Here is a 26,790-nt window from a genome sequence, read left to right as displayed (position 1 = left end):
GGTGCAGCATACAAGTGGTGGGAGCTAGTGAAAGGATTTGCATGGTTGGGTGACCGTCAGTCTGACTAGCAAGGAAGGTCGTTTGAGCAGCTGCATTTTGACTAGTACTATGGGCATCCAGGAGGCTAGAGAAAAGGAGGTGGTAGGAATAAAGGTGGGAGATAATCAGGGCGAGGACAAGTGTGTCCTATTGGAACAGAAAAGGGATTTAATTCCTTTTCCCATGTTTGAGGAAAATTGTTATCAACAATGACTTACAAGTTGTCAATTTTTCCTTTCATTTGACAGATTAAGAGAGTGTTGATTGTAATAGGGATTGGGGAGACAGAAAGTATGATTATTTTTCTTTCAGTCTCTTACAGCTAATTCTTGGATACATTATAAACAGAAATCTAGCTAATAAAACTGGCTGCAAGAAGAGACCCTGGGTCAATTGCATTACCAGTTCTAACTTGCTCATCTGTCCATCTGTCAAAGTAAACACCTAGACCTCTGCATTCAGTTCCCTATGGGACCCACTAGGAACTGATTTATGAGGGCTTTTTTTCAAAATTAAATTGAATAAAAGCATATAAAAATGTGGCCTTTCTGGCATATTCTGAGACATCATCTCCTCAAAATCACTGATAATAAGGGACAGGGAAAGCAAGGAAAACACATGGCTAAATACAAAATAATTAGGTAAAGCAAAGATCAGCAAAACTGCATATGCAAAGTAGCATCCACCACAAAATATGACCTCCATTCTAGCAATTTATTTTTTTGGTTGGGTGCTTGCTAAGGTGGAAGATTACTAATGCTTTTTCCACCATGAATTTGGGTAAGAGGCAGGCTAAGAGCACCTGGAGTAGAAAACGCAGTGTTTAATTTTAACAATCTTCTACCTTTTGTTTACCCACAGAACATATTAAACACAGAACCAGAGCAAGCTCTGCCTTCATGCCTCTATCCCAGGGGTGGGCAAACTACGGCCCGGGGGCCGCATCCGGCCCTCCAGATGTTTTAATCCGGCCCTGGAGCCCCTCTGGGGAGTGGGGTCCTGGGCTTGCCCTGCTCCAGGGCTCCAGCCAGGGAGCGGGGTCGGGGGCTTGCCCCGCTCCACGCAGCTCCTGGAAGCAGCGGCATGTCCCTCCTCCAGCTCCTATGTGTAGGGGCAGCCAGGGGGCTCCACACACTGCCCCTGCCCCAAGGGCTGCCCCCGCAGCTCCCATTGGCCGGGAGCCGCGGCCAATGGAAGCTGCAGGGGCAGTGAATGCAGACGGGGCAGCACACAGAGATGCCTGGCTGCACCTCCACGTAGGAGCTGGATGGGTACATGCCGCTGCTTCTGGGAGCTGCTTGAGGTAAGCGCCGCCTGGAGCCTGCACCCCGACCCCCTCCTGCGGCCCGATCCCCTGCCCCAGCCCTGATATCCCTCCTGTCCTCGAACCCCTCGGTGCCAGCCCAGAGCATCCTCCTGCACCCCCAGCCCCTCTCCCAGCCCCACTCCAGAGCCCGCACCCCCAGCTGGAGCCCTCACCCCCTCCCGCACCCCAACTCCCAATTTTGTGAGCATTCATGGCCCGTCATACAATTTCCATACCCAGATGTGGGCCTCAGGCCAAAAAGTTTGCCCACCCCTGCTCTATCCTGTTCTGAGGGGGGGAAATCAGGGTCTGAGGGGAGTTTAATCTCTGTGATCACATTCACTCCTTGGTCTCAAACCAAGCTCTGGTCTCTTTACGTGGCTACGCATCCACTATGAATTGATCAACTAATTTCACATGCTGTAGCCCACTAAAGAGTAATCAAATGGCTCCTAATGAAACCAGCCTGAGCTCTGAGATTTGAATCTGTAATATAAATGTGAACGGCTCCATAACCCAGTGCTAATTCTCTTGTTATTTCTCCCCATGGCTCTTTCTGATAAAGAAGTAGCCCTGTTAAAGCTCATTTAAGAAACTATTATTGTTATATAATATTTATATCATGGATAGAGCCCAAAGACCCCACTGAGGATCAGGGCCCTGCTCTGAAGAACTCACCCTCTAAGGGCCAGTTAGTGACTTGGCCTGCACACTTGTGTAAGGGAGTAAGAACCCATCCCCAACAGCCCTGTGTGAGCTACCTGGACCTTGGGTCTATTTGTGTAGGAGAGGTAGGTGCACACACAGTACCCACTTACTGTCCCCCCTCCCAGAGAAGGTGGATGGGAAGGGGCAAAAACTGGGTGGTTCCTTGTCTCCATCCCCCACCCCCATACTACTCAGCCAGTGCAGTTGAGCTGTGATGGGGGGTGTTGTAATTTGCAGATGCAGGCCAGCAGCAAATTACTGCCCCGGTTTTAACAAGGAGGAAGAAGGGGAAGAATTGTGACTCAGAGGGGTGTGTCTGAAGTACTGTGCTTCCTGGGGTGATGCAGCTTACGCACCATCCTTGGCTTACATCTATGCCTCAAGTCACAATACACTTCTAATAATATTAGGAGCTGAAATAGTGCCATACTGTGCACCACTCACGGAATTAGTCATCCGGAGCAGTTTTTATATTCATGATTTCAAAAAAGAAAACCATTGACACAAAAAGGAAACCATCAGTCATTCTTTGGTGGTAAATTGCTAGAACTACTATACCATATGTCTCAATTGACTTCATCTCTGCTACTCCTCCACAGTCAAGACGTAATGGTTTTTTTCCCCTTGTGAATCTATTAATATAGTCTATTGTGCATCTTCCAACAGGAAATCCCAATGAACTTTGTTGATCCAAAGGAATATGATATTCCAGGATTAGTGCGGAAGAATCGCTACAAAACAATTCTCCCAAGTAAGTTCCAAACCTATTTTGTAATTCTGCAATTCGATGACGCAGTATTTAGTGAAGTCTCAGTATCCAGTATTTGCTTAGTTTCTTGCTTTCGATGGAAAGCCTTTCACAAATCCTCTCCAGGATACTCCTGTAGGCTAAAGCTAACATTGAGCAAGGGCACCCATGTCCCATTTTCATTAGAGACTTAGGTGCTTAAGTCTTATTGAAAGCCAATGGGATTCAAGCTCCTAAGTCACTTTTGAAAATAGGAATTAAGCTCCTAAATTATCTAGATGCTTTTGAAAATTTTGCCCAAAATCTTGATGCCTTTATTCAGGTTTTACTTCGTTTCCTCTGGTAAACTCGTGTTTAAGGGCTAAATTCTGACACCCTTACTCATGCTGAGCTGTATTTTACTATCCAAGTGCTTCCTTTGAAACCAATGGGACTACTTGAGTCATAAGGTGCCACTCAATAAGCCTTATTTTAAAAGGTACTGAACACCTCAATTCTGACTTAATTCTTAATGAAGGCATTGGTCCATTGCCCTTTAAAGTCAATGACAAGATTCCCACTTTCATCACTGTGTGCTGGATTGGGCCTAATGTGCTTAGCATTTCTCAGGATAAGGCCCCAAGTGAAAAATGAATAAGGGTCTCAGGATTTGGCCCAATCTCTTTAAGAAAATATAATACATCTTTCTTTTTTAAATGTAAGTTGCTTTATTACTTATAGCCAAGAATGGAAATTTTGAGAAACATTTTGCTTGGGATTGATTTTATAGCCATTATCGTTTTCCCCTCTGTCACACTTAAAGATAGTTTGGAAAGTGATACAATTATAAGATGTCGTGTCTGAATATTAATGTTTTGACAGATCCTTCTCTTTTTTTCTAAGCCATTATCAGATAGATGCCGCCATTAAGCTCTGTTGCAGCTTTGTTAGGGAAGCCCAAATGGTTCAGAGTGCTAGTTAGGCTCAGATAAGTATCCAGAAATTAGAATCTGATCAACTATGCAAATCACGTTAGTCTACAAAACTGGAGTGGAAATCTGGCAAGAATAGGCTTTCTCCTGAAATCTCCAACTCTCAAACTTCCAGTCTTAGACAGAAATCCCATGTAGATACCCCTTCTAGTGATGTTTTGACATTTCCAGCTGGGACCAGAAGTGTTAAAAACACTCAGCCAAACATTTCAGAACCTTCGTCCTAAAACATGCTAATGGTTGGGTGCCTTGTCATTTCTTTCAACGTTAGTTTGGACATTACAGCGATGATTTTCATAAATGCCTAGTGATTCTGAGTGCCTCCATTTGGGCACCCAAACTGACAGACCTTAAAGGAGCCTGATTTCCAAAGGCGGCTGTCCAGCACCTTTTTGAAGATTGGAGTTCTGTAAGGTGTCTCAAGTTAAACACTCAAAAGTGGAAGCACACAAAATTGCTAGCCACTTTTGAAAATCTTGGCCTATAGCTCTTAATCAGGTTCCTGTTCGCTTTTCCCCTGTGCATTCAGTAACTACTTGGTCATTCCTCAGCTAGTTCTCTTGATGCTAACTCCACCTCGGTCTTACAAAATCTGGTAATACTCATTTCCATTGCTGTGAGCCATCTAGATGGGAGAACTGGCTCCCACTCTAGACTGACTATAAATGTTAACAAGGAATTTATCCAGAGGAAATCAGACTTTTCCACTAACTGGAATAAAAATCAGGAATTTCAAAACCATCCATATCTATGAAACATAACCCAATGCCACTTGGTTGATGAGGATGGCAGGCTGCCACATGGGAAACGAAAGGACACACCATAATCACTTCTGTTGGAATTATTTAAGTTCTGCCCTCTGTCCCTCTACATGGAACACACCCAGTTCCATTGTAGGGGTGGGGAACTGGTACACCACACAGGGGTATTATGTACTCCCTTCCTGCCATAAAGCTGTGCTCTTTAGCCATTCTCTTCACAGTACCATGGAGGAGAGAGCGTTGAGGGCATGATGGGGTGGGCTGAAGAGGTGGCCAGTGGGTTCATGACTATGTGGATCTCCTGGCTCTTTAGTTTCCAGACTAACCAATCACAGCCTATGCTGTCTGTGTCACTACGAGGGTCTTCGTAACTGTTCGCTTGCACCAAGCAATTATGGAAGGAACGGCTGACATGTTACACAGCAAAACCTATGCTGTAGCGCTGATCTATTTGCCAATGGCAGACTCAGCCAAATATGACCTCCAATCTACATTAGGGAGCAGCAGGCACTTCATTATAAAAGTGACATCGAAACCAAAAGTATACCCTGAAAATTAAAGAACAAACAAAAAACCTAAAATTCCCTACCCAGCTGTGTACTCCAGAAGTATTTGGGGCGGTTACCATTGAAAGGTAAGCAGGCACTTAACATAATGATTAGTTTACGTGCAACCCTAGAGTTAATTGTAGTCAGTGAGGAACATGATAATAGGCTCTAATTCAGTTAATTTATATTTCTTTTGTAGTAAATTTCTTTTGCAGATTCCCAATTTTAAAGTTGGTGGTGGTGAAGATGGTTTTGGGGAGTCTTTTTAAGGGGTGAGGGTGTGTTTAATTTTGGAGACGTGCCAAGCTAAGCAGATTAATTTGGCTGTTTCAGAAACTGTTAAATTTGCATGTTGACAAAAAATCTGAAACCTCTTCCCTTATGGAAAAGTCCCACAGAATTTAATAGAAAATTATCATTTTTCTATATTTTTTGGATTATCTTGCAGAATGTAATAGGAAATTTTATCCTTGCTATGGAATTTTTAGATGGGTCAAAATCTAAAAAGGAAAGATATTATATATCATTCTCATTCAGTCTTTTTGGTTCTAAGCAAAATTCCTAGGCAACCTTATTTAATTGTATAGAGCCATATTGCTTTCACTCCTTATTAAATTTTGTAAGACTTTTCAGTAAGTGTTATTGTTAGGGAGGCAGTGTGGCCTAGCAATAGAGTACTGCAATGGGCCTCGGGTGAGCTGGGTTCTATTCCTGGCTCTGCCACTAGAGCAAGTCACTTCATCTCTCCGGGACTCAGTATCACCATCTGTAAAATGGCGCTAATGATACTAACCTACTTTGAGCTCTACTGATGAAAATTTGTATCTATGAACTAGGTATTCTTATCTGTCACTTTCATTTAAAAAAATCTCAGCCTGGTGAGATCCTACTACATAACCTAGTATAGGCTCAAAACACTCTTAGAAAAGACTGTAGAAAAATAACTAACATTGTTTTGCTTCTTTGTGGTGTAAGTATATGACAATATTTTAAGGGACACTGTCAACTTAGGCGTGGTCTGCACACTGTTTTTGTACTGGTATAACTATTTCAGTTGGGGCTGGGGTGGCCAACCTGAGCCTGAGAAGGAGCCAGAATTTACCAATGTACATTGCCAAAGAGCCACAGTAATACGGCAGGAGCCCTGCATCAGCTGCACCCCCTCTTTCCCCCCCCCCCCGCTCCCAGCGCCTCCCACCCACCGGCAGCCCCGCTGATCAGCGCCTCCCCCTCCCTCCCCGCACCTCCCAATCAGCTGTTTTGTGGCATTCAGGAGGCTCTGGAGGGGAGGGGGAGGAGCGAGGGCACGGCAGGCTCAGGGGAGGGGGCCGGAAGGGGTGGAGTGGGGGCAGGGCCTGTGGCAGAGCCAGGGGTTGAGCAGTGAGCGCACACACACACACACCCCTGCACGTTGGAATGTTGGCACCTGTAGCTCCAGCCCCGGAATTGGTGCCTATACAAGGAGCCGCATATTAACTTCTGAAGAGCCGCATGTGGCTCTGGAGTCACAGGTTGGCCACCCCTGAGTTAGGGTTGGGTTTTTTTTTGTTTGTTTGTTTGTTTTTTTACCAAAATAGTTATACCAGTATAACTCCTCCTGATGTGGATGCACTTACAGTGCTTGTGTTGATATGGCTTATTCCCCAATGAATAAAGCCTGGTCTACACTAGGAAATTAGGTCAGTATAACTCAGGGATGTGAAAAATCCACTGAAACCAACTTAACTCCTGGGATGGAGAGCACTACATTTATGGGAGAATTCTTCTGTCGACCTAGACACCACCTCTTGGGGAGGTGGATTACCTATGCTGACAGGAGGGATTCTCCTGAGGTGCTACAGCAGCACCCCTAGGTGCTGCTGTAGCGGTTTATGTGTAGACAAGCCCTAAGATATATCAATATAACTGCATCCACTCTAGTGGGGGTTGTATAGCTTTAACTGTACCAGTATAGTGAAAATGGTGCAATTATTCTGTGTAAACAAGGCCTTAATTTAAGGCCAAAAAATAAGGTTAGGGATAGAGTTTATAAAACCGAATGGGGCAAATCTTGAGGTCCTAACACAGTTTTTACTCAGTCCTTACTCAGGCAGAAAGCCACACTGAAGTCACTGCTTGTTAACACTGTTTGCTAAATAATACTTTAATGCACGTAAAAATGAAATTAACGCAAAAGCAAGTTCCAGTAATGTCGTGGGCTTGCATACATTACATTTAATATCTCAAAGCTTAGACCTAGACAGCATAGTCCAACGCCAAGAATCATTCAAATGCTATTACAATTATAAATGATGAACTACCCCTCTACTTAGAGCAGTAATATTAATTCAGTAAGATAATTAATTTTGTTGCATGCAAATATCGGTTGATAGTTGCACACTGACAGTAAATGCAGTGATATAGACACACATTTCAATCAGAGACTCCCCAGTGCCCCCTTTAGAGCATCGCGGGTATCGGCTGTGGCTACTAATGAATATGCCTGAGTAATTAGCTGTATTACTAAAGGTTAGAAAATGATCTTAAAACCCTTTTTCTCCTCTTGACTGATAACTATTAACTATCTCTTTACACATTGTAGATCCTCACAGCAGAGTGTGCCTTACCTCAACTGATCAGGACGATCCTCTTAGCTCATATATCAATGCTAACTACATCAGGGTAAGAGCTCAGCAGTCCAATGTGTCTGCATAGACTGTTAGAAACTGATCATTTAAGAATAACCACAATGTCCATTGGCTTCTAAAGACCATCTTGTTTTGGTTTCTTTTTCTCTCTTGTTTTTGTATTATCGGAAACAGAAACTCAGAGCGCAACTGTAAAGGTTCTGGTCCAATAAAAACAAGATATTTGCATTTTTTGACATGAAGTTCCCTGCCTCACTGGCCTGATGCAAGCAAAACTCCTAGCAAAGTCAATGGGAATTATGCCTGCAGGATTTGACCCAGAGTTACCACCAGGCTGTTGTAGCATGAATCCATTTCATTGCCATAGTGTTGCCTGCTTCAATAACCTGAAGTCGCACCTTCTACCTTGCCTGTGTGTGTGTGTGTGTGTGTGTACGCGCGTGAGAGAGTGAGTGAGCACAATACCTCTTGGATTGATAACTGTTGACCTGATACTGCAGTCTTTACTCAGGCAATAATCCCATTGTAGCCAATGAGAGCTTTTCCTGGATAAAGATTGGCATGTGCGTGTGTGCGCACACACTGTTTGATAGTGATTTATTGTTGCTTTGTTGGCAGGGCTATGGAGAAGAGGAAAAGGTATATATTGCTACTCAGGGACCCATAGTTAATACTGTCCGTGATTTCTGGAGAATGGTGTGGCAGGAGCGTTCTCCCATCATTGTCATGATTACCAATATAGAAGAGATGAATGAGGTAATGATATTACATATGAGCTATGTCTCGATCCTCTGTTGTAGCGGGTATTTCAGGCACAGGTGCCAGACCCATGGAAATAAATGAGTTGGTTCAGTGACCAAAGTTTATAGTGCATTGCAGTTACCATTTTTGAAGTCATCTCTGAAGGTTTCAAAAGCAACACCCCACCAAGTTCAAGCCCTATTAATTTTTGTATATGAATACCTATAAACAATAGAGTAACAGAGACTGAACCTCTTTATCCTGTATTATTTTGGCTTATCTTCTGCATTCTTTTTCCATTAAGCCGTCCCTGCTTCATTAAACATACTATATGCCATGTTATAATGCTAGTTATGACGAGAAGAAGTTAAAGATGATTTGTATGTGGAGGACTGCCCCAGTTGTTTAGCATTTTGGGGAAATGCAGTTAAAATATTGCAACTATTAAGATGTTCCAATTTTTTTTGAATCACCCCCTGCTAGAATTGGTATTTATGAGAGTTAACGTCTGTGGTTATTGAATGTATTTCTACCAATCCATCCCATACAATTCTATCTGCAAAGTCCCAGGCTTCCAGAGTTTGCATCACCACTGTTTTGGGATTCTGTGGCCAGTATCATAACGTTATTCCACAGGATCTCAAAACAGTGGTGATTTAAGCAGCTGAACATGCAGAAAGGTGCCTAGTGGGAGTACCTATGTGCCTAACTCCCATTGAAATCAATTATCTTTAAAAATCTGGCCCTAAATGCCTAGGTCACTTTAGAAAATGGGATTTAGACTTCCAGATCACTTAGGCCCTTTTGAAAATTTTACGACCATACACTTGAGAAGGAAGAAGAGACCAAGAGGCAATCATGTCCTTCATTGTCTTCTCTGCTCTGAAGCTTTCCCACTGTTGTTTTTACATCTGGGTTGTACCACTAGAATGCAAAATAATCTTTTCATCAGTGTTTCCTGTTATTCAATACCAACAGACTATCTCACCTGTCATGTCAGCCTCAGGAAACACTGCACGGCCATGCTACCATCACAGTAGTGACACTGGCTGCAGCGTATATCTAACATACAGAGATACTGAGTCTTTCCTGATACCTTTTGTATCAAAAATTAAATCATTCTGTGAGACTCAGACATAAATATAGGGTAAGCTCTTCCATGCTAACATCTTCTATATTCCCTTCTTTCTAATACATATTAATATATAAATACCAGGTCTCCACAGTGTGTAGTTTCAGAACTAAAACCTTTGTTCTGCCATGATGCTAGTAAGGGAGTCTTTGTGCTTCTGCTATACACAGTGGCTTTGCTAACGTGAGAGATGAACAGCTCAGTATCCCAGCCCTCTGTCACATCTAATCCGAACTGACAGACAGCCCACAGAAATGTGTGGGCGATCCTACTCCACTCATTTCAGCAGCATAGCGTCTGTGCTATTGATAGCTGCTGGCGCATTTGACGCTTTTTACAATGGATTCTGCAATTTAGGAGGAGGGAAAAAATTCAGTCTGCGTTTACAGTGACACAGTGGGCCACAGTTGTTTCTAGTGTGAAGTGGCACAGCTCCATTGTGGAGCAGCATCCAATTACACCATAAGAGAATTTGGCCCAGCAGCTTTTTGAGACACTTTTTAGTTCTTGGCCCTTCTCTTCCAGCAGATTTTTTTTTAACTCGCTCACAAAGTTTACGGTGAAGGGCCAGATTGTGCTGGACTTTGCAGAAGGGAGGGCTTGCAAGTATTCTCTCTCCCTTCACTTATGTGGGTGCACAAAGACCTCCCAGAATAGCAGCCCCTGTACTCTGGGGAGCATGAGGGCTGCTTGCTCTCTGTTTTATCCTTGGGGAGCCATTTGTTCAGAATTGACCCCCCCCCCCACGTTGGTCCCTGGAATGGGCTTACAAGGGGAGCAATCTCTGCTGATGTGCAGAGGTCCTACTCCATGTGCACTGAGCAGCCCCAGGAGAAATTGTATAGGTGAGAGACAATCTTCCCCAGCCCTTTCCCTGGGAAGCATTGCTCTCCATTACCTCTCAGGCAACATTGTGGCACAAATGCCACAATATATCCTTAAATGTGGATTATAGCTTCAGTTATTAAGACTGTATCAGTTGCACTGAATGAGCCCATGGATTTGGCCAAAGTGAGTTAGCAAAACTAAAATCTGTATTCTGACACTTTCTTCCTTTTAGTTCCTTTGCTTTGATGTAGGATCTTTTTCCATTTTATAGTGGGGTTTTGAACACACTCTAGATTCCAAAGTCATTTCCAGTCATGTCCTTTTGTAGGGAAAAGAAATGCAGATTATAATTTCAGATTCAGAGAGCAATGGCTCTTTATTAGAGTCAGAAAAGGTGTACGGTACATTTCCATATCAGTTTGTGCACAGCACAGAAATATTAATGATCAAAGAGCAGATTATCAATGAATATCAATCATTATCATAATAAAAATGAATAGAATAGAATATTAATAAACACTGCCACATTTCTTACCGGCTTCCCAAATGAAATTTAAAAATGTGCAGATACATCACATTGCACACACACAAACCAAGTTTTATTCATGTGAGTGAGGGAGGTAATTGCACATTGGATTTTAACCAGAGTGACTGCAAAGAAGACTACCTGAAACTTTGGCCCCTATATTTAAAGTAAAAATTTGAGTTGCATCCTGTTACAGAAACATTCGGCATCCTGATTCAGCTAAGCATACACTTGGCACAGTTTCTGCATAGTGAAGTGAACCACCATTGGTGTCTCCTTAAATATATTTTATGTTGCATGCAGAAATGTACAGAGTACTGGCCAGAGGAACAGGTCACCTATGAAGGAATAGAAATCACAGTTGACCAGGTCATACAAGCAGATGATTACCGATTAAGACTCATCACCCTGAAGGTAAGATTGCTCAGCTATATTTACAATAGCATAGAAATTCAAAGCCTTAAACAGGACTGTTCATGGAGAACTGAGTACAAATCGTATCCACTGTGCACTACTGTGCAAATATCACTTGTCGCTACTGCATTCATGATGCTCTTGATCAGATCCCCAAAATGTAAACAATGCCATAATAAAAGCAGTCGGAGATGTAGACTGAATGCATACAGTCTAAAGACTTTCAGGCCACTTGTACAGGAATGTGTTCATTCACTGGAAGAGACCAGTGAGTAATTCTGTGCAAGTGTCTTCTATGCTGACATGCTAGCCTGTGGATAGTGTCTTACCTAACTTTGAAATGGCTTTTATAAATCATACTGAAGACATTGACTTTAGGTTAACATCAGGAACTTTGTGATGATGTTGTATGGAGTACAAGGAATTTCGTGCAATATGGGTCAGTTCCTCGGCTGGTGTAAATTGGCTTCACTCGATTGGCTTCCCTGGAGCTATACTGATTTACGCTAGCTGAGGATTTGGCCTTATGTGAGGTTTTACGTTTTCTAGGTTGTGTAGAGATCTCTGGCAGCTGTTAATCTTGGAAAAGCTTAAACTGTGCTTCTAGTCTTCATATTAACCTTATTAAACATCTTGTATACTGTTGTGTTTGTCAAATTGTTGGGTGCAAAATGTTATATAGAAAGCTAAGATGTCTTTTGTGCCACTGAGAATATGAGTAAAGCTGGGAAAGGAACTCAGGAATCCCAGTCTAATGTCCTGTCCCTCCGAGACCATCTGTTCTACTCCTTTGGCCTCAGTGTTGTCCCCTCCCAGTTTCCCTAAGTAATGTGTTTACCAATCTATTTAGCAGTTGCTGATGGTACAGTAACTCCACCACCGCTCACTGCGGCTAAACCTTTTCTGATACGTATCATCCTTATTGTTCTATTAAGCAGTTAGGTGAACTAGCACTGAAACTGCTTAAAGGAAACATGCTACAGTAAACAGAATAAAACTGCTGATAGCTTGTTGAGCACTTTTCCACCACTACATCCCCAGTGTTAACTTTTCTAATTATGGTATCCTTCCAGTTAACTGTTTGAAATAAAATACTTAGATTTCCAGACGAATAACAGCCATGCCACCCTCTGAATACTGAGTTCCAGCACATACTTATTTTATTAAATAGTCTATTGCTACCCGGTCCAGGATATCACCATCCTATTTTACAACTCACTAGGTTCCATGGTCTCAAGACATATACTTAAATAGGAAAAGTCTCCTTCGCATAATCTTCACACATCTTTTCATCTATCAGATCCAGGCCTGAATTCAGTATAACAAAGCAGAATTGCTTCCCAAACTGCGAACAAGCCTCCTTTCACACAAGCAGCTTTGAGTCTCACCAGCCATGTGCTAATATGCAGAGAGCCGGCATACGAATCCCTGTGTCTGGATCAAGAGCATGGAAAGTTTGTCAATCATGCATTTGGCGCAGAGGATCCATTGAAGATCACACTCTGAGACAAGTGGGAAGGGGAAGAAAAGATTGCTTCCAAGAATGTGCAGACTTGCATAATCCTTAGATACAACCATGTCTCAGACAACGTGACACAACGGAGAGAATAAAATTGAGCCAAAGTCCATTTGAGACCCCTTGTCTCACAGATGAGGCCTTTGTTAATTTCACTCAGCTACTGCAACTATCTCAGTGAAATTCACAATCCCTGCTGGGGTGTAGTGTCCACAAGGTTATTCAAGAATTGTTGGTAAATGCAGCAGTTTAATACTAGTGATCAGGGCTGATCGAAATTTTCCTGTCAGAACTGTTTTTTGACAGAAAATTGAGTTTTCAGCCAAATAAAATTTTTTGCAAGACGTGTCTGTCTGTTTTGCATGGAAAAGTTCAACACAAAAAAACCAAAAGCACAAAAAGTTTTCAGTTAAGAATCACCAGGCAGACTGCTTGGGGGGCTGGGAGCCCCAGATTTCCAAAGTCCAAAGCTCCAGGGCAACCCCGCCAAGCATACTGTATGGGGTCACAGCTCTGGGAAAGCTCCTTCACTTGCACTGCTCCTGGGCTGGGGACTCCAGGTTTACCAGGGTCCATGACTGCAGGGCAGCTCTGCCATGCCAGGGGTATCAGAGTTTCCAGACTCCCTACCATGAAGCAGAGAGCCTGAAAGTCCTGGGAATCCTAGCTCTAGCTGGGGCTTGGCTCCTGGGTCTGCACAAGGAAGCCCAGAAGCCCTGAGGATCCTGGCAGTGAATTCTTTTGGGGATTTCTGCTTTGAGAAATTTCAGAAAAATTGGTTTTGTTTGGAAATCCTGATTCCAGCTAGCTCTACTCAGATGTGCATTTATTGCAGGTGTAAATCTGGCCCCTTTTATGTATATAGTTATATAGGATTCTACGGGGGGGGGGGAATAGAATTTTAAAACCAAGTTGTTGGTTGGGGTCATGCATGTCTTATAACACCAGCCACCCCAAGGCAGATGAAAAGACGTGGAAAGAGCAGACAGCAGATATAAAAGGAGAGAGGACTAAAAACGGTTTAAATTTATAATATATATCCCTTCAGGAAATGACAATGTTATGCTGACACAAATGACACTGAAGCTTTGATTGGCATTACATGTGTCCAAGCACATAGTTCCTTTTCCATACAACCTGTTCCCTCCATTCATTTTAAGGTCACATCCCCACTTGGTTATTCAACTAAGCAACACTTCAGCTTTCAGCATCAGTGGGGCAGTACTAAAAAAATGAAGCTGGTAGGTGAATGGTTCCAAGCTGCCAGAAGAGAAATAAAGGAGCTGTTTAGTGAGATGTCATTGTCTGGGACTGTTCTTTTATCATATAATGGCAATAATGCCTGTCACTCTGGAGTATACTTACAATAAATGGCATGGTAATGAAAACCACAGAAGCCATTAATTGCGTCACATTCTCCAATGCCATGGACGTTCTCCCTTAGATAGAGGTAGGATGTTGCAGCATCTAAACTGATTAGAAATTTAATGTGATCCACCAGCTGCACTGCAGAGACTGATGCACATTTCTCAGCAACAAGGTTTGAGGATGGTTTATCATAATTCTTTCAGGACAGAGGTCAGGCCTTAGCAGGCTTTGGGAATTCAGAAAGGAATAAAGCAAAAGGGAGAAAGAAGTCTTTTTCGTTTTCAAAGGAACCTAACAAGGGTCTAGCCACTGATTAATTATCCCAGCTTTAGCAGTAACATGATTCTGGGCTTTGAACCACCAATTAAACCTTGTTTCTTCCCAACCTAACCCCACACCTCCTGAATCTCAACGAAGCATAGATAAAGAGTATTTTCTTTTCAGTAGGAATGAATGTATACAATGTCACTGAATTCAGGGTTCTCTGATTGGGAAGTATCAAATCGGTAACAATGTAAAGAAAACTAAATGCATCTTGAACTAGTGATTATTTTTTTCCTATCCCCTGGAAGAGTAACTTCACAGAAGTATTCTTGTTTCTTTTCTTCTTGCATTTGTGTTTTGGAACCACTATTTTTCATAATATTTGGAATCTGTTTTCAAAATGTAGTTATAAAACTAGTGCTCTTGACTGCCATGGCTTGGTTCTCAAGGAATCCTACATCTCATTTTCAAAAGTGACTCTGGGCCCAGATCCTCAAAGGTATTTAGGCAACTAACTCCCATTGATTTCAGTGGAAGGTAGGAGCCTGAATACCTTTGAGTATCTGGACTTAAAGAGCCTAAATCCCACTGAAAGTCAATGGGACTTAGGCACAGATTTTAAAGGTATTCAGGTGTTTCTCTGCTCAGCTTTGCAAATCCTAACTGACCTGAGAGCCTCAGTCTCATTTTCAAAGGTGACTTAAGAGTTTCAAGTCCCTGTAGCGAGGAGGCATGGCCTCCCTCAGAGAGTGACAGGGAGAGACCACGACACGCTCTCTGGTGGGCAGAACCAGGGGAGCCACGTCTGCCCCGCCATAAGCAGAAGGGCAGAACAGGAAGCAGAAGTTGAGCTGGAGCCGCCACAGGAGACAGCCTGCAGAGGAGCTGCCGGGGCTACCTCCTGAGGACTGGCCAGAGCTCCACCGGCCAACCGAGATGCCAAGGAGCTGCTTGGGGGCTGGGGCTGCTGCCTGAAGATGGGCCAGAACTCCCTGAGATGACAGATGACCCCCACGGTATAGAGGTACCAAACCCCAGGGACGTAGGAAGTAGCCCAGGGGAACTAGATGACTCTCTGGTTGAGTGTTGGCCGGATACAAGGTCAGCTGGGTACAAGGTTGCGGGCAGATCCCTGCTGACCCAGTGACGGACTGCTCTGCCACTGTTGGGGCCTTGGGTTGGGACGTGGGGGAGTCGGGTGGGCCCGCATCCCCTACAACCCCACCCTTGGGGTTGCAGCACCCCCATCTTAGGCCAGGAGGCCTGTGGTACCCTACTGTTCTCCCCTGCCGGAGCCCCTAGACTTTGTTGGTTCTCACCTTTATCTGGGGCTCATAGACTACGTAACTGCTCTGCCCTGATTGCAGGTCAGAGCCTACTAACGGTTTGCTGCCCTGCCCTGGCTGATGGCCTGGGGCTCACAGACTGCCATCCTGCTCAGAGGGCTGGAGCACTAGGTGCAGCTAATTCCCTCCTTTTGAGCTCACCTTTACAGGTACATGGCAGCGAGGAGGTGTGGCCTCCCTCAGAGAGTGACAGGGAGGGACGGCCATTCAGCCTACAGTCCCATTGACTTTCTGTGAGACTAAGGTTCCTTAGTGTGTCTGTCACTTCTGAAAATAAGTCTAAATTAATTAGGCATTGCAATGCTGAGCAGAGCAACACCTTTTAAAAATCTGGGCCTTAGGCATTTTTGATTATGTTACTCCTAGTTCTTAGTCTTAAACCAAAATTGCTCTCCACTGCTTCCTTAAAACTCAGTCAAGTGTTTAAAGGAGATCTGTGGAAGCTAAAGGTTACTTTCCTTGGACACTTTCCTGCCTTTTGAAGAGAATTATTCAGCCGAATGCTGGCTGCTCCAGACAGTCTCTACAAGGCTAACGCCAAGACTTTGGGGATCGCTAGCTCCACTTAGCACCTCTGAAACTTAGGCCTAAGGTGGATTATGTTGATGACCAAAAACTGAGGCATGCAGAATAAACGAGTACATATGAATATTTGGTGGCATGTTTGGTGATTTCATAATGACTCAGAGACATTGAAGAAAATGGAAATGTGCCTCAAGAGAAACTTGAGGCCATAACTAGAGGCACAAATCTCACTTTCCTCTGAATGTCTTGCTGTGAGTGTGTATATTATTATTTATATAAAATACACAAACAGCAAGGGTAATCAATCAATCTATCTGAGAGTCCACCAAATACTTCAGTAAAACAATTATTATAAACCACTGTAGCCTTACTGAATGAATCTATCAGGAGGAGAGTAAGATGGCTGTAGACTAGTATAAAGGAGACATCGTTTTGCACACAACTCTTGGCACTAATATAGAGGAGCTGGGAAAGAGAACTCTGAAAAAGAGCATGAGAGTTTAGCAGGGTTTTTAGTGAATTTTTTTTAACAGTTTGCTCAAATGCAGTAGTGATCCTTGAAATCAGAATTTCTGTGTTTTGTGGCTTTGTGTGCGGATGCTCATTTTCCTTTAGCATTGGTTTACTTCTGTTGTTCTCACAGGGTATGTCTACACTGCATTTTGAAACCCACAGCAGCAAGTCTCAGAGCACGGCTCTATAGACTTGGGCTTGCGCTGCGGCACTAAAAATAGCAGTGTAGACATTGTGGCTCAGGTTCTGAAGCCCCACCATGCTCCCTGGACTTCAGAGCCTGATCCCGAACATCTACACAGCTGTTTTTAGCCCTGTAGCACAATCCGTGAGTCCAAGTCTGTCGACACAAGCTCTGAGACTCACTGACGGTGTAGATATGCCCAAAGAAACTGATTGTCAGTTTATCAGTTTTGATGAAGAATCTTTGAAAATGTTTGCAGTAGTGTACTAATTTTCTGTATAACTGGATCACAGAAAGGTGGTGAAGTAAGAAACCTGCGACATTACTGGTATACATCCTGGCCAGACCAAAAGACACCAGATCAAGCACCAGCCCTCTTACAACTGGTGCGGGAAGTGGAAGAGGCCATGCAATGTGCAGAAGAAAAGAATGCCCCAGTCATTGTCCACTGCAGGTAAGTTAATGCTGCATTAGATCTCCATGGAGCTCTGTGACAGTGTCTTAGACATAGCAGAGAAAAGAAAAACTTCATGCAATTGCAAGGAAACAGGATGAGCAGCTCCTTAAGCGTTTATTTATAATGTGTAAAAAGAAAAACTGCTTTATCACAGGGAAATGCAGTCTGGGAGACATATGCTGGAGGTCTCATACAGCGACTAGTAAAATATCCTTGGAGTTTCTAAAAATTATAATTACAATTTTCTAGCACAAAAAGTATTGCAACTGACTTGGTGCAATTCTATATTAGATCTCATGCTGATGCATAAAGAGGAATTGATCACTGAGCTAACAACTGATGGTACCCAGGTGCAAGTAATCAGGATCTAATTTCATTTGCTATGTGCAAACAGAAGATAGTCCTGACCAATAATCTATATTCTTGGTGCTTCAGAAAGGTCAATTTCCCAAAGTTAAATATAATGACGGGTAAAACTGAGTGGAGGGAAATCTTTGAACATAAAAATGCAAATAGTAATTGGGAGTTGCGGGCCTACTGCTGTGCTGTAGTTAGGAGGGCAAATACAATCCTGGGATGCATGAACAGGAGAATATCAGGTAGAATAGGGAGCTATAACCTCTGTATATAATAAATTGGAAAGGGTTCTGAAAAGAGATACAAGAATGATTCATGATAATCATAATGTTCCCCTTTGGTCTTAAAATCTGTGAATCCATGTGTGTCTCACTGGAATCTCATGGTAGCTTTCACAGGCAATACTGACCCCCAGTCCACAGCTTTATATTTTGCTTTGCATGCTTGTTTTACTCTCTCACCTACTGCTTTGTCTTTCCATCTCCAGTAGCATACTGGTGATTTTTGGAAATGCAGAACGTTGGGTCATTTTTCTTACCTAAGTATTAACAGACAGAGTAGCAGGCTTCTAGAGAATTTTAAATGACAGCTGGTGACTAGAGCAGTGTCAGATTTTTTCAGATGCTCTTTTGGATAAAATATATTCTGTGAATGTAGTAAACTGAATGTATTCAAGATTAGGAAGTGTACCAAACCATAGCCCAAGCCCTAAGATGTGCTGAATACCACAGTTCCCATTGGCTTCAGTGGAAGGTGCGGGTATTCAGCAGCTCTCAGGATCTGACCCTCTAGAAGAGCGTAACCACTGCAAAGATACTAATACTGTCAGCCCTCTTAAATACAAAATAGTAAACCTTTTAAAAAAAAAAGCAAACATGATCCTAATCCTGAAAGTATTCTTAATAAGTACATGTTAAAGGTAGGCTGTCATTCCTAGCATAGTCCTGTGGGTAAGGCACTGGACTCAGAAGACCTGGTTTCTATTCCTGCCTCTGCCACTGATCTATAATGTGACTTGAGCAAGTATCCTTACCTCTCTCTGCTCAGTTTTCCAGTCTGTAAAATGGGGGTGCTACTTGCCTTCTTTTGTAAAATGCTTTGACATCTATGGTTGAAAAGCACTGTAGAAGATCTGTATATTATTGGTTATTTGTATCAGTGTAGCACCTAGAGCCAACCAACCTCCGGGCCTCAGTGAACTAGTGGCTGTACATACATCTAGTAAGAGACAGTCCCTGCCCTGAAGAGTTTCCCCTCTAAATAGACAAGACAGACAGACAAAGGATGGGAAACCGGATGCAACATGCAAGTAGAAGGTTGGGAATTGAGGTACAGAGACAGTGACTTATCGAAGGTCATACAGGAAGTTTACAGCACCAGAAATTGAACCTAGATCGCCCTAGTCCTGGTCCATGCCTGAAAAGTAAGATCATCCTTCTTCTTTGTAGTGCCTGCATTTTGTCATTTTAACTGTATTCCTGCTACAGCTTAACACCATTTAAGCACAGTTATTGCTAGCCCCATTTTCCTAATCAGCTTGGCCAGGAATTTCTCCCTGAAAATTTAAATAACGTGGTCAAAAGCCTGTCTTTAGTGGTCAGGGAAACCATGCTGGAACTTTGCTAGCCCCAGCCATATGTAAGTCCAATTGTTGCCTGAACACTTGTTGCCAGTATCTTTGCGCTATGATTTTAACACTGTTTAAATGGATGGAGATTGTGTAGGGTAATTATTCCTGAGACTGCTCACTTAATTAGTTAACATGCGGAAGTGTTGTCAGCTTTGCTGATCATTCTTCATGGAGGTGGTAAGAGGAGTTCACAGCTTCTCTTTGCCACAATAGCATAGCATATGTGAGAACAAAATCCTCTCTAGTCATTAACCAGGGCCTGAAACAGATACACAGAAAAATGTCTTTGCATTGATAACGGAAGAGAAAAATCAGTGGTTTCTTTAGTGGTGAATTGTTGTATCCTGCACAGATCCAGAGAATTGAGAGATTCCAGATCTGAATGACTTACTTACTGCGTGTGTTGCTGTTAGTCAAATTATTTCGGCAATATTTGTCACGGCATGTATGAATGAAAACTCATCTTGAGACTTGCAAGCCTGGGAGATGTTTCAAACTTAATCTGACCAAGGAATAATGGTTATTCTTCTTCGCATGATTGCTCATGTGTATTCCACAATAGGTGTGCGTGCTCAGCCCGTGCCGGAAGTTTTTCCCCTAGCAGTACCCGTAGGGGGGAGCGCCCCTGCAACCCCTGGAGTGGCGCCTGTCTGGCGCGGTATAAGGGGAGCTGCGCACTCCCCCCACCCTCAGGTCCTTCCTGCCGCCAGTGAAGGTGCGTTGGAACTGCTCCGCTCCAGCTTTGCTGGAGCTCGTCCCCAGAACTGTTTGTTCGTTTAGTACTTGTGGTTAGTTAGTGTAGTTAGTTTAGTTAGTCAGTGAGCCTGGGCCAGGGCATGCCCCGAGCCCTGGGATTTAAGTCGTGCGGGTCTTGTCAGCGTTCTATGCCAAGAAGGGACCCGCACACACTGTTTGCGCTACTTGGGAGAAACCCATATCAGCGAGAGGTGCAAGATTTGCAAATCGTTTAAGCCTAGGACCAAAAGAGAAAGGGACATTAGGCTCCAAGCCATTCTGATGAAGTCGGCACTGACCCTGACCCTGGCACGTGCCGGTACCGGGTACCGCGGTGTCGGTACGTGTCGATCTGCCGGTGCCATCGACCAGTCGGCACCGCTCCCCGTCCACGGGGCATACCAAGAGGGCCAAGAAGACTCCCTCTTTGCAGCGGCACTGAGGGAAGTCTGAGACAGAGGCTAGGCCCATGTCGGGTAGCTCTCGATCCCCACCGGGCCCTAGGCCACTAACTCTCGTAGAATGGAGTAGTCCGGCCCCTTCAGAACAGGCTGATGTCGGCCCCATGCTCCAGAGGCAAGCTGCCGCTGGGATCTCCACAGTCGCCCCCAGCTCGGTACCAGTCTCGGTCGAGGGAACGTTCCCAATGACGATCACCGCCCAGCATCCACTCGGGGCAGGGTCCACGTGGATCACCCTCAACGCTGACCAGACTCTCGGGCTGGGTTCCGTCCGTCCGGGACTCGTGGCACTGGTCCTCCTCAGAGAGCGGACGTCGATGGGACCGCGGCGGACATCGTCGTCGGTCCTCGTCCCGGAGAGGGTACCGCAGTCGGTCATGGCACTGTCGTCAACGCCGTTCCCACTCGGGCTCCTGTTCCAAGTCTCCGCCAAGCACCGCTGTCCCGGGCGTTGATCGCCAGCGCCTCGCCATCACGGGTCCGCCCGTCAAGGCCGTTCATGGAGCAGCTATTACCGTCGGTACCGGTCCTCCACATCAAGATCGCAGTCCCGTGACCGTCGCAGATCCTGCCACCGCCACTCCTCCCGGTCGAGAGACAGCAGTGGATCCTACGCCAGCCCGGTCTCCATTCGTAGCCATCTTTCGACGGGCCAGACCGGTCAACCCGGGCAGCCGGCCCCGCCGGTGCCACAGCAGGTGCAGTGGCACCTAGTGTCGTGACCTGCCCAGTGATACCAGTGGGCACTGTGGCCTCCAGTGGGAGCTCACTCGGTGGCCGGAGCTTCAGAAGCACCGTCGGCCTCCCTCACCAGACCCCCGACAAAAGAGTCGGTGGGACGCTCGTCCTCAGTACCGCGCCCGGAGTCCGACCAGGTGGTGTATCCTCCGGTGCTGACCAACACCCAAAGCACCACACCGGCCTCTTCGCCCCACCCTGAGGAGGCGATTGCAGCCCCGCCTCCCTCCATCCCGCGGGAGGACTTCAGGGCCCATCAAGAGCTCTTAAAGAGGGTGGCAGCAAGCCTCCACCTCCAGGCAGAGGAGATGGAGGAGCCCTTGGACTTCCTGTTCAACATGTTGTCCCCATTGGCACGTGGTAGGGTGGCTTTGCCGCTCCATGAAGGGGTGGCTAAAATTTCAAATGCCCTGTGGTAAACATCGGTCTCGTTGGCCCCTATATCAAATAAGGCAGAACGCAAGTAATTTGTACCCACTAAAGGGCATGAGTACCTATATACTCACCCAGCGCCCAAATCCCTGCTGGTCAAGTTGGTCAACCACAGGGAACAACAGGGTCAGCCAGCCCCGACCCCCAAAGAACAAAGACTCTCAGAGACTGGACTCTTTCAAAAGAAAAATGTATTAGTCTTCGAGCTTCCAGTTACCATCAGGCCCTCTTGGGTCGGTACGAATTTAATCTGTGGGGCTCCCTGCCTAAATTTGAGGTCTCCCTCCAGGAGCGCGATAAGAAGGAGTTCAGGGCACTGGTGGAGGAAGGGGCAATGGCAGCTCGGGCTTCGCTGCAGGCTGCCTCAGATGCTGCGAACACGGCTTCACGTTCAAGGGCCTCCGTGGTGTCCATGAGACGGGCATCATGGCTCCTGCTCTCCGGGCTCTCCAGTGAGGCGCAATCCTCCATGCAGAATCTCCCATTTGATGGGAAAGCTCTGTTCGCGGAGGAAACAGATACAAGGCTGCATGGCATGAAGGACTCCCGCATGACCCTCCAGACCCTGGGTCTCTATTTCCCGGCTCTGGCAAAACCTAAGTTCAAGCCACAGCAGACTCCAACCCTGGCCGCCCTCCCGAGGCCACCCATAGGAAGCAACGGGACTATAAGAGATGCCCTCACAGGCAGTCTCGGCCTGCCCCCCAGCCTGGACCCTCCAAGGGCAAGGAAGCAGGGAAAAGGCGATTTTGATGGGACATTCGGGGGCAATAAAGCTTTCCTTCTCCAACCGGTTGTGTGCTTTCCTTCCGGAATGCTCTTGGCTCACTTCGGACTGATGGGTCCTCAACACCATCTCCCGGGGTTACACCCTCCAGTTTACCTCCTCCCTGCCCAACCACCCCTCTGCCCCCATCACTCCTGGGGGACCCCTTGCACAAAGCTCTGCTCGAGCAGGAGGTGGGGCGGCTCCTAGAACTAAGAGCGATAGAGGCGGTGCCCGAGGAGTTCTTGGGCAAGGGGTACTACTCCTGTTATTTCCTTATCCCGAAGGCCAAAGGGGGTCTCAGGCCCATACTGGACCTACAGGGTCTGAACCAGCACATGGTGAAGCTCAAGTTACACATGGTCTCCCTGGCCTCCATCATTCCCTCTCTGGATCCCGCTAGTACGCTGCCCTCGATCTACAGGACATGTACTTCCACATCCACATATTCAAGGGGCACAGGTGCGTCCTCCGTTTTGTGGTGGGACAAAATCATTACCAATTTACGGTCCTACCGTTTGAGCAGTCCACTCTCCCCAGAGTGTTTACAAAATGCATGTTAGTGGTAGCGGCCTACCTCAGACGGTGGGGGGTACAGATATTTCCCTAACTGGACGATTGGCTTGTGAAGGGCAAATCCCGGTCGCAGGTGAGGGATCACGTGGCGCTCCTCCTGTCCATGTGCACCACGTAGGGCCTACTGGTAAACAACACCAAGTCCACGTTAGTCCCGGTCCAACACATAGCATTTATCGGGGTGCTCCTAGATGCAATGTCGGCCAGGGCCTCCCTCCTGCCAGACAGGTTCGAGACCCTGAAAGGTCTCATCGACTTGGTCACAAGGTTCCCGGTAACAACAGCCAGGGTTTGCTGGCAGCTCTTGGGTCATATGTCGGCGTGCACATACGTGGTCCATCACGCCAGACTCAGGATGAGGCCCCTCCAGCTCTGGTTGGCCTCGAATTTCTCCCAGGCCACGGACAGGATGGACAAGGTCCTCATCGTGCCGGAAGCTGTGATTACCTCCATGCAATGGTGGTCCACCCCGAACAACATGCTCCAAGGGGTCCCGTTCAGGGACATGGCCTCGTCGCTGGAGCTGGTGTCCGATGCATCAGACCTGGGTTGGGGGGCCCATGTGGGGAGCTTTCAGACCCAAGGCCTGTGGTCGGCTCAGGATCTGACCCTACACATAAAAGTCAAAGAGCTCAGAGCAGTGTGGCTGGCGTGTATGGCCTTCCGCTTGCATCTGGAGGGCAAGGTAGTCAAGGTTCAGTTCCGCCCACACTCCGCGTTCCTCCCGAAGGTGGTCTCCGCCTAGCACATGGGACAGGACATTTTTCTAGCGGTCCTCTACGCCAAGCCTCACGCATCCAGTGAGGAATGCCGCCTCCACACGTTCAACGTCTGGCAGGCTCTGGCTTTCTACCTCGAGCGGACTAAGCCGTTCAGAAAGTCCTCACAACTGTTTGTCGCCTCGGCTGAGCGCGCTAGGGACCAGCCGATATCCACTCGGCGGCATTCCAGTTGGATCACTTCGTACGTCCGTTCATGTTATGAGCTGGTGGGTATCCCCCCGTTGCCCATTGTGAGGGCACACTCGACCCTGGCACAGGCCTCGTCGGCTGCCTTCGTGGCCCACGTCCCCATCCAGGACATTTGTAGGGCCACCACATGGTCGTCGGTTCACACGTTCACCTCGCACTATGCGATCGTCTCCCAAACCAGGGATGACGCCGGGTTCGGCAGGGCTGTCCTCCGTCCTGGGAACTTATGAAGACCTCCAACAGATATAGGTTGGAATCACCTATTGTGGAATACACATGAGCAATCACTCGAAGAAGAAAAAACAGTTACCTTTTCTGTAACTGGTGTTCTTTGAGATGTGTTGCTCATGTCTATTCCACATCCCACCCTCATTCCCCTCTGCCGGAGTTGTCTGGCAAGAAGGAACTGAGGGTGCGGGGAGCGCGCAGCTCCCCTTATACCACGCCAGGCAGGCGCCACTCCAGGGGTTGCAGGAGCGCTCCCCGCTATGGGTAATGCTAGGGGGAAAACTTCCGGCACTGGTGCATGTGGCAAGCGCGCACACCTATTGTGGAATAGACATGAGCAACACATCTCGAAGAACACCAGTTATGGAAAAGGTAACTGTTTTTTTTGGTGTCTCTGTTATTTAGGGTATGTCTACACTGCAATAAAACACCCATGGCTGGCCTGTGTCAGCCGACTCGGGCTCACAGGGCTCAGGCTGTGGGGCTATAAATTGCTGTGTAGACGTTAGGGCTCAGGCTGGAGTCCGGGCTCTGGAGTTGTCCCCCCCGTCCCCCCCACTTGCAGGGCTAGGTTCTCTTGAAAAAATATGCTCATGGTTACAACATGGTTTGCTGTGTCTGACTGTCCACTCCACACATTGCTTCTCAGGGGGGAGGGGGCGAAGTACCTACTCCCACTTTATTTTCTAATCTCTTTTGTACACAGAGGCCATCCCTGTTCCACCATGAAACATTCTCAGTTGACACCAAGTTTCTGTACTTGGCTTGCCCCATCAACAGTGAACCAACCAGCTCCTAGCTGGTGAGGGAAAGGGCGAGGTTCAGAGTTATGGCAGGTGTCTTTCAATCCCTGTTTCACTGAGGCCCTGCATCCCATTTTACATCAGACCCCTGCCGCAGTGGCATCACTCCCAGCCGCAATCAGATGCGCTGCTTCCCAACCAAACTGAGCAGTGGATCAACCACTGGCATATACCTCAAGCATTCTTGTCCTTCCATCCTCCCGTGTGCAAAATGAAGGACCGTGCTTGGGATTCAGACTCTGATCCCCTGTTTTGTAGTATGATGCACCAACATGAGGTCATATCTCTTTTTCTTTATAATGTGCATCACTGAAATTCCTTTGCTGCTGAATACAGCCTTTTGGGGAGAGTACCTGTTATTTTTTTTCATAATCATGAAATATTAGCAACATCTAATACTTTGAAACATGTCAAGGGAGTGAAACTACCATCCATGAGATTTCAACAGACACCACCTTAGTGCTTAGAGGCTACAGTGATGGTGGATGAATTTAGGCCTATCTTGTACAGTACACCATTGAAGCTAACTAGAGCCATGCAAAGCTTCCCTGTGCTACCATGGAAAGGTAGCTGGGCCAACTGGCTAAAGCCCTGAACTGTGACTTTGGAGACCTGGGTTCTTGTCCCAGCTTTGGCCTGCTGGGTGACCTTGGGCAAGTCATGTCCCCTCTCTGTAACTCAGTTTCCCCATTTTTAAAAGGGGGATAATGATACTGACCTCCTTTGTAAAATACTTTGACATCTACTGCTGGAAAGTGCTGCATAAGAGCTGCTATTATTATTACTTAAGTCCCAGTGAAGCTAATGTCTTTTATTAGTGATTAGTAATGACTTTTCCATACACACGCCCCAGGAATGATGGGGGATTCTGTTTATTTCACACATTTGACAGCAGCCCCTGTACATTATAAATGAAATTTTAACATTTTTCTTTCTGGGTTATTTGCCTACACCCTCCCCCCCCTTTGTCCTCCCCAGTGCAGGGATTGGGAGGACTGGCTGCTTTATTGCCACCAGCATTTGTTGTAAACAGTTGAAGTACGAGGGGATAACTGACATACTGAGAACAACCTGCCAGTTACGGCTAGACAGGTAAGAGAATCTTCTTCCTTTCAAAAATAATAATAAAAAAATATTTCCACATGTCTGAGGGGGGAAAGAAACATGAGGAAAAAAAGACAAACCTCAGGTTAGTGGGTAAAATTTTCAAAAGTACCTGAGCCTAAGTAGTGGCTATGAATCAAGTCCAATTGACTTTTAGTGCAACTTAGGCTTCTAAGTCACTTGGGCCTAGATCTCAAAGGTATTTAGGCGCCTAATTCCCAGTGAAATCAATGGGAATTAGATGCCTAAACACCTTTGAAGAATTTGGGCCTTTGATACTATTGAGAATTTTAAATAGCACCTCTCATCTGTGCTATGGAATTAGCCTGTGTTACCAAAATTCTCAAATCCCAGCAGCAGATGACAACCCCAACAAGTCACAGTGAGGCCAGATCTTCAGCTGGAATAGCGGCCTTGATTTTAATGGAGTTACAGCTGATTTATTTTAATGGAACTACTGCTCATT

At 45.8% G+C, this 26,790-nt stretch overlaps 1 protein-coding gene across 1 annotated transcript in view; it reads left to right on the top strand.

Annotated features, from left to right (window-relative positions):
- Positions 1–26,790, top strand: part of IGSF22 (immunoglobulin superfamily member 22) — a 214,540-nt gene that overhangs the window by 126,732 nt on the left and 61,018 nt on the right. The window contains 6 exon segments of the mRNA XM_024199216.2: positions 2,721–2,805; positions 7,664–7,743; positions 8,328–8,465; positions 11,240–11,350; positions 17,360–17,520; positions 26,199–26,312. Of these exon segments, the coding sequence (XP_024054984.1) occupies positions 2,721–2,805; positions 7,664–7,743; positions 8,328–8,465; positions 11,240–11,350; positions 17,360–17,520; positions 26,199–26,312 (689 nt within the window).

Source organism: Terrapene carolina, unplaced genomic scaffold (genome assembly GCF_002925995.2).
Source record: "Terrapene carolina triunguis isolate 2854851 unplaced genomic scaffold, T_m_triunguis-2.0 Scaffold715, whole genome shotgun sequence".
Lineage (NCBI taxonomy): Eukaryota > Metazoa > Chordata > Testudines > Emydidae > Terrapene > Terrapene triunguis.
This window is presented reverse-complemented; position numbering and strand designations above follow the sequence as displayed.